Below are 7,062 nucleotides of genomic sequence, written 5' to 3'. Positions count from 1 at the left end.
GTGGGGCGGATAGCTCCCCTCCAGATGGAGGCTCATGAAGTAGGGTGGGCGGGGGACTCCATATCCCAGCGTGCCCCGCGGCGGGCCCTACCGGCCGCGACTCCGGGCTTGGCCCCGGCCCTAGCTCGTCTGCGGTGTATTGGGGCGCGTGGAGGCTGCAGTCACAGTGGCGCCCGCGGGGACGGAGGAGGGAATGAGTGAAGAGGAGCAAGGCTCCGGCACTACCACAGGCTGCGGGCTGCCTAGGTGAGCCGCCCCGTACCGATCCCTTCAGGGCGAAAAGCGTGGGGCTGTGCGGAGGGGGTAGCAGCGGGGCCCCAGCATGCACCTGGCCTGGGGGTTGTTCCCGGCAAGCACTGGGGCAGTGGGCAGTGGTTCCCGGCGTGCACCGGGGCAGTGGCTGCTGCCTCCAGCTCTAAATAGTTTGGGGTTGGCCCGGTTCCCAGACTGCACTGGAACACTGGGCTTTATGCCCCCACATTCAGTGCATTTGGTGGGTACTGGGTCCCTGGCTTGCAGTATGTCAGGGGGTATGCATTTTCAACCTGCACTGGGGCACAGAAACGTGCCTACCTTAACTGAGGCAGAAGCAGTGCATTCTTCCCCCCTTGCTTTGGGGTAGTGGACCCTACTTTTCCAGCCTGCACCTCCACTTGGAACCCAGTCAATAGATGCTAGACTGCTTGGGGTTCCCCTGGACCCTATGTCCCCCATAATGTGCCTAGGTCTCATATGGCAGTGCTTGGCCAGGTGGGTGCAGAGAGGGGAGGTGTGATGTCGGTCTGTGCCCCTTCCCCCAGTATAGAGCAAATGCTGGCCGCCAACCCAGGCAAGACCCCGATCAGCCTTCTGCAGGAGTATGGGACCAGAATAGGAAAGACGCCTGTGTACGACCTTCTCAAAGCCGAGGGCCAAGCCCACCAGCCTAATTTCACCTTCCGGGTCACCGTTGGCGACACCAGCTGCACTGGTGAGGAAGGCTTGGGCAGCCTGGCTGGGGTGCGCATTCATAGGTCCCCATGGCTTTGTTTCTTGGAGTCTCTGTCTTCACAGTCCTCTTCAAGGCCAGTGAGGGAAGGAGAGCTTTCAGGGGAAAAGCCACTGACTGGATTGGGAGAACAGGGTTGTCAGAAGGTGGGTAGGATGTGGGAGAGTTAGAGGAGCAAGCAGGACTGCCACAGTGATCTGGCGGATCCTCATCACCCTAGAGGAAAAGTAAGAGAAGATAACTGAAATCCCAGTGGAATATTTGGGGGAGTGAGTTCCTGGCGTGCTGGGCTCTGTTCCAGGTGCTTAACCAAATTCCCATTTAATTTTAAACTTCAGTCTAACCAGTGATGTAGGTGGCAGTATCCCCCCCACCCCGCCTGCCCAGGTTGAACATGAGGAAACAGTATTTGAGATAATAAATGGCTGGTGCACAGTCACGTGGGGCTTTTACTCCAGAGCCTACCCTCTCTTTTTCCAGCTATTTATTGAGGGAAAAGAAAGTGCTTTGCAAAGGAAATTAAGGCATTTGAGCTCAGCAGTCCACCTAAGGCTTTGAGTTCAGAAGTCCTGCTTGGCATGGCCTAATTCTGGAAGCTAATGGAAAGATAAGGGCTATTCCTTCCAGCAATTAGTGAAACACTTCCAGTCTTCAGCAGGAGGAGGTTGGTCAGAGGGGGCTTGATTGATTCCCTCTGGCTGTGAGAAGAGAGGCTGTGGGATGCTGGTTTCTCTCCTGTCCTTCCAGTGACCTCCAGTATTGCCCATGCCCCCTCTCTCAGGTCAGGGCCCCAGCAAGAAGGCAGCCAAGCACAAGGCAGCTGAGGTGGCCCTCAAACACCTCAAAGGGGGGAGCATGCTGGAGCCGGCCCTGGAGGACAGCAGGTGAGGGAGGAACCGAGGCATCCCAGAAGCCCTTCGAGGAACCCAGGCCCTGCACCACCTTTCTGCCCCCAGGCCTGGCCTGGTGACACTTAGCCACCCTGACCTGGCCTCTTCCTGAGAGTCCCTCTGGACCTGAACAGAGTCTTCCAGGGCCTCTGCTGCTATGAAGAATTCTTGGGGGGGGGGTTGGTTAGCCCCACAGAGGGGTTATGGCAGTAGTTTGGGGCCTGGGTTAGGGAGGGAGAGGGGTAGAGACTGAGACTAAAGGGAGTTGCTTCCCACCATGCCTCCTTGTTCTAGCAAGATGTCCTTCTTCCACACGCAGCTCGGCGTTTGTTACTACTTGGTTCTTGGGTACCAAGAGGCCCTCTTCTCTGAGACCCTCTTTTCTCGGTCTTTTTGCCAGTGTTTGGCAGCACAGGATCCCAGAAGGAAGCTGTTGGTTGAGGCTCCCTGATCCTTTGGCTCAATTTGGAAGTTCTCTTAGGGGATGGGCAGGTCAGGAAGACCTGGGTCCCCTACCCCTCTCTTCCCCCTATACATGGGTGTGAATCAAAGGCCCCCTTCCCCTCGGGAAGTTCTTATTCTCCCCTAGACTCTTCACTGCCTGAGGACGTTCCGGTTTTTACTGCTGCAGCAGCTGCTACCCCAGTTCCATCTGTTGTCCTAACCAGGTATCTTGTGTCCCCTGATTGCCTGAAGGGGGTGGAGGAAGGGATTCTGGTTTCTGGCTCCTTAGTCCTTGGACCCAGGCTGGTCAGGAATGAGGAAGTCTGAGAATAAACAGAATGGAATAGGTGGGAACCAGAACTTGAAGAAATCACACCTGCTGGTAAGCTCTTGGGACAGGAGGTCATTTGTGATTTTCAAATAGCCTTATGGATGATGTTCCACCATGTTTAAGGGGCTTGCAGCCCCATTTTCTTCTGGGTTTGACTGCATGTCAGTTCTGTGTTTGAGACCCATCAGGCACTTCTGGGACTGGAAGTACAGCCCTTCTCCCACTGTTCTGGCTTAGATGATAGCCGTGTTCCAGAATGGAAATGGGCTGGGGCCTGGAGAAGGCCTTCCTTGAGTGGGAGGGGGAAGGAAGCCGGCTAGAGCAGGAAGGAGCAGGCTGGATGTGTGGACAGACAGCTGCCTGCCTGGTGGGAATTGGGAGATGGTAGTCGGGAATCTAAAGTAGTGGTTAGGCTTGAAGCTCATGGGCAGGCTCAGATGGAACTATTCAGCTCAACTTTGGCCCTGTGCCCTTTTTCCTTCAGGAGCCCCCCCATGGAAATGCAGCCCCCTGTCTCCCCTCAGCAGTCTGAATGCAACCCTGTCGGTGCTCTACAGGTGTGCCCTATCCTCATTTCCTGTGCATGCCTGTCTTCCCTTGAGCCAGGGGCTATGAGGGAAGGTGGTATGTGGTTGGGGGCGGGGGCAGGGGCGGTTCCCGGTACTGAGGCCCTTTCCACCTACCTCTCTCCTTCCTCTCACCTAGAGTCTGAGGCTCCTGCTTGGGGACCCTCGTGGGTGTGAGAAACGTTTTTTCACCCAGCCTCATGCACCCTGTGTCTCCTTTCCAAGGAGCTGGTGGTGCAGAAAGGCTGGCGGTTGCCGGAGTACACAGTGACCCAGGAGTCGGGGCCAGCCCACCGGAAAGAATTCACCATGACCTGCCGAGTGGAGCGTTTCATTGAGATTGGTAACGGGTTCTCGAAGCTCCTCTCCCGCAGCACTCTGGCCCCAGCCCCAAAGCAGCTCCTAGCCTCACTCTGGTATAGCCCTTGCTCTCTTTGCTTCACAGTCCCTGGCTCAGCCCCTTCCTTCTAGTTTTTTGGCACCCTGTCTGTCCCCTTCTCTCTGGCCGACCAGGTTCTCAGGTGCCTGGGCAAGTCTTGAGTTCCCCTTTCCAGTTGACATTCTAGGGAGACCCTCAATCCAAGTATGACCTGGGTGGAAGCACTGGATCTGTGGGGAATCAGAACCCAGCAGCCCTCTCTTCACATGTAGGAAGTGGTACGTCCAAAAAATTGGCAAAGCGGAATGCGGCGGCCAAAATGCTGCTTCGAGTGCATACGGTGCCTCTGGATGCCCGGGATGGCAATGAGGTGGAGCCTGATGATGACCACTTCTCCATTGTGAGTGGCCCATCCTCCCTGCCAGGGCAGGGCTCTAGGGATTTGGGTCTGTGACTCAGCAGTGAGCCTCTCTGGGCTCTAGGCCTGCTTCTGCCAGTTTTCCTACCAGACCCAGGGTTCCTGGGGCCGACTCAGCTTTGACTGTAGGCCCGCTCTGTAGCTCTGTTACTGGGTTGAGGAGGGTTGCCTGGCCATCTGGCCTGGGGCCTGGTAGTTAGAAGGGGCCATGCGGGGATTGACTCGGGGGAGGCAGGCTGGAGGAAGCATTCTTTGTGCTTTTTTCTCCTTTGATGTCAAATATGCAAATGCCTGGGTCCCACCGTCTCTTGCCTCATCTTTCTCACTGTTCCCATCTTGGCAGGGTGTGGGCTCCCGCCTGGATGGTCTTCGGAACCGGGGCCCAGGCTGCACCTGGGATTCTCTACGAAATTCAGTGGGAGAGAAGATCCTGTCCCTCCGAAGTTGCTCCCTGGGCTCTCTGGGTGCCCTAGGCCCTGCCTGCTGCCGTGTCCTCAGTGAGCTCTCTGAGGAGCAGGCCTTCCATGTCAGCTACCTGGATATTGGTATGGCTGGCTGGGGAGCAAGCCAGGGGTGGTGGGGGCTGGACAGGAACAAGTATAATGGGGTGACGATGATGTCAACATACCCCTCCCCAGGGCTGCCTCCCACCCAACACTGCCTCCTTCCTCCCTCTTGCTCTCCAGAGGAGCTGAGCCTGAGTGGACTCTGCCAGTGCCTGGTGGAACTGTCCACCCAGCCGGCCACTGTATGTCATGGCTCTGCAACCACCAGGGAGGCAGCCCGTGGTGAGGCTGCCCGCCGTGCCCTGCAGTACCTCAAGATCATGGCGGGCAGCAAGTGAAGCCCCAGCTGGACTCATGGATGTGCACCCTTTGCTCCCTGCTCTTCCTGCCTCTGGGCTCATGTATCTGCGCAGCTCTGGTACCCTCTGTGGGTGCCATCTCTACCTCTGACACAGACTGCCTGCCTTGAGGTGAGAAGGCACAGGGCAAGGAGCCAAGGACCACAGGGCCTCAGCCAGCCCAGGATCCGTCCACATTTTATTGGTGATGATGAGTGGGAATGAAATCAGGGGGCTGTCTACTAGAGCACTAGAGCCTGGAATAAATATGCTGCTTTGTGGATTTTTAAGCCCTTCTCTTCTGTTTCCCTGAGCCGTCTGGATGGCAGAGGAAGTCACCATGTTACTTTTGTGTGCCTTTCTTGAGCTCCTTTTCCAGCCATTCTCATGTTTTACCTTCTGGCGGGAAGAGGCTGGGTACAGTGGCCTCCAGGACCGTTGTTGTCAGCTGCCTTGCTGGAGGCTGGGTTTGGTGGAGGGGGAGGGGTAGTGGCTCTAGCCCTTGGGCTTCCACCCAGCCCTCTAAAGTTACACAGACACACATGGATTCAGAAATCAGACACCTTTATTTGGGGGCACACGTTGGCACTTTTGGGTGTGGACATTGCATGCAAACACATCAAGGGATGATATCACTTCTTCCCAAAGCGTTGAGGGACAGCCAGGCTCCAGAACTGGGAATGCAGCCCCTCTCCAGCCCGAGGACTCAGCCGTTCATTGCTCCAGGATCCCTGGGTGTTTCTGCCAAATCTTAGGAGAGATTAGTCCTCAGATCCCTTCAGTCTTCCTTCTCTAGCCCCTTTCCTTTTCCTCTTCCTCTGTCCCCTGCTCTTTCCACCCCCAGCCCCTGTCATGCTCATGTCCCTTTCAGACTCCTCACCTCTGGGGCTGAAACAGGAAGGCTTGGCTCCGGCCAGGTCTCTCCATTGCCTGGAGCAGGGATCGCAAGAGTGACCCAGGGCTCTGGGCATCCTGTGGTAGGCGGGGTCCACTGTCTTTCTCCTGTACCAGGGGCTATCAGGCAAGGAAGTTGGGCAAATACCCTGGACACATAAGTCACAAGGGGAAGGGACTGGCTTCCAGGGGCAAGTGGTAGGTGCAGAACCATTTCCTCAGATGTGAGGACCTAACGACAACCTTGGCAACCAGAGAAAGTATCAGAACCTAGAGCACAAGTCTCAACCAAGGTAGAGGCGACAAGGTATGGGTGATAAGGGGATGGGCTGCTCACTTACCTGGGAGAGCTGGTCTTCCTGCCGGCCTCCTGGCCCCTCAGCACAGGCGGGATCTATGAGCAGCAGCAGCACCAGCAGCGCAGCAGCCTGCCCAGAATCCATGCTGCCATCCACCCTCCTACAGCCACCCCAGCCTCTTATACCTGCTGTTACCCCACCCCCAGCCTCACAGCAGCCTTAGGGGGAATCTAGAACAGGCAAATGGAAGTGCAGGGCTCATTAGGAGCCGCCTGGGATCCCTTCCCATGGTGCCCCCAGGACTTCCTGCTCTCATCATCCTGCCCCCGGCCCCTAAGCCTGGAGTGATAGACTTTATTAGATGCATAAATTCTGTCTCCAGCGCTCAAGAAGCATCATTAGTTGCAGAGGCTTTGTCAGAGCCAGGCCCTGGGGGGCCTTACAAGAACCCCCAATCCCTCAACAGGTTGGAGAGCTTCAGTTTATCACTTCCCCTCTTTCCTAACGGGTAAAGCACAAGAAACTCATGTCAGCCGGGCACTGTGGCTCACGCCTGTAATCTCAGCACTTTGATTGGCTGAGGCAGGCGGATCACCTGAGGGCTGGAGTTTGAGACCAGCCTGGCCAACATGGTGAGGCTCCATCTCTACTAAAAATAAAAAATTAGCCGGGTGTAGTGGCACATGCCGGTTGTTCCAGCTACTTGAGAGGCTGAGGCAGGAGAATCGCTTGAATCTGGGAGGGAGATGGAGGTTGCAGTGGGCTGAGATTGCACCACTGTGCTCCAGCCTGGGTGACAAGAGACTCCATCCCCTTTGTCCCCCAAAAACGAAACTCATGTCAGGAGGGGTTAAGTAGGATATCCTGGAGTAGAAGAGGAGTGGGAAGAGCCACCAGGTTCAGAGTCCAGGATGACCAAGCCTGGTCCTCCCCGTCTGGGGGCTGACAGGCCCACACAGCCCATCCTCTGCTTGTGTGCCTCTTGAGGGCTACTCAGATTTGCCTGTGG

General features: G+C 56.4%; 2 protein-coding genes across 14 annotated transcripts; one reads left to right on the top strand and one right to left on the bottom strand.

Moving 5' to 3' along the window:
• The first annotated feature begins 62 nt into the window (after positions 1-62).
• On the top strand, positions 63-5,150 carry TARBP2 (TARBP2 subunit of RISC loading complex). 12 transcript variants are annotated; one of them, XM_078336541.1, is made up of 10 exons: positions 63-246; positions 806-970; positions 1,770-1,872; positions 2,279-2,370; positions 2,468-2,546; positions 3,138-3,210; positions 3,445-3,562; positions 3,871-3,998; positions 4,360-4,561; positions 4,703-5,150. In XM_078336541.1, the coding sequence occupies exons 2-10, from the start codon at positions 811-813 to the stop codon at positions 4,858-4,860; spliced, it is 1,113 nt and encodes a 370-aa protein (XP_078192667.1). In that variant the 5' UTR covers positions 63-246; positions 806-810; the 3' UTR covers positions 4,861-5,150. The 12 variants fall into 12 exon arrangements, with proteins under 12 accessions (XP_078192667.1, XP_035112524.1, XP_035112522.1 ...); XM_035256633.3 differs by having other exon boundaries at positions 4,655-5,150; XM_035256631.3 differs by having other exon boundaries at positions 801-970.
• A 257-nt stretch (positions 5,151-5,407) lies between these two features.
• Positions 5,408-6,207, bottom strand: NPFF (neuropeptide FF-amide peptide precursor). Of its 2 annotated transcripts, none has more exons than XM_035256637.3 (3): positions 6,096-6,207; positions 5,741-5,874; positions 5,408-5,610 (listed from the first exon to the last, which is right to left on the bottom strand). In XM_035256637.3, exons 1-3 carry the CDS (start codon positions 6,195-6,197, stop codon positions 5,493-5,495), a joined length of 354 nt encoding a protein of 117 aa, XP_035112528.2. In that variant the 5' UTR covers positions 6,198-6,207; the 3' UTR covers positions 5,408-5,492. The 2 variants fall into 2 exon arrangements, with proteins under 2 accessions (XP_035112528.2, XP_078192673.1); XM_078336547.1 differs by having other exon boundaries at positions 5,408-5,601.
• Between the last annotated feature and the right edge of the window lie 855 nt (positions 6,208-7,062).

This window comes from Callithrix jacchus, chromosome 9 (assembly GCF_049354715.1).
Source record: "Callithrix jacchus isolate 240 chromosome 9, calJac240_pri, whole genome shotgun sequence".
Classification (NCBI taxonomy): domain Eukaryota; kingdom Metazoa; phylum Chordata; class Mammalia; order Primates; family Cebidae; genus Callithrix; species Callithrix jacchus.
This window is presented reverse-complemented; position numbering and strand designations above follow the sequence as displayed.

Coding starts and splice junctions, on each gene's coding strand:
- TARBP2 (XM_035256630.3), top strand. CDS start 194: ATGAGTGAAGAGGAGCAAGGCTCCGGCACTACCACAGGCTGCGGGCTG. Junction 3,211..3,444: donor ACCCTGTCGGTGCTCTACAG/GTGTGCCCTATC, acceptor CTCCTTTCCAAG/GAGCTGGTGGTGCAGAAAGG. Junction 3,563..3,870: donor GGAGCGTTTCATTGAGATTG/GTAACGGGTTCT, acceptor CTTCACATGTAG/GAAGTGGTACGTCCAAAAAA.
- NPFF (XM_035256637.3), bottom strand. CDS start 6,197: ATGGATTCTGGGCAGGCTGCTGCGCTGCTGGTGCTGCTGCTGCTCATA. Junction 5,875..6,095: donor AGGAAGACCAGCTCTCCCAG/GTAAGTGAGCAG, acceptor CTTGCCTGATAG/CCCCTGGTACAGGAGAAAGA. Junction 5,611..5,740: donor TTCCTGTTTCAGCCCCAGAG/GTGAGGAGTCTG, acceptor ATCTCTCCTAAG/ATTTGGCAGAAACACCCAGG.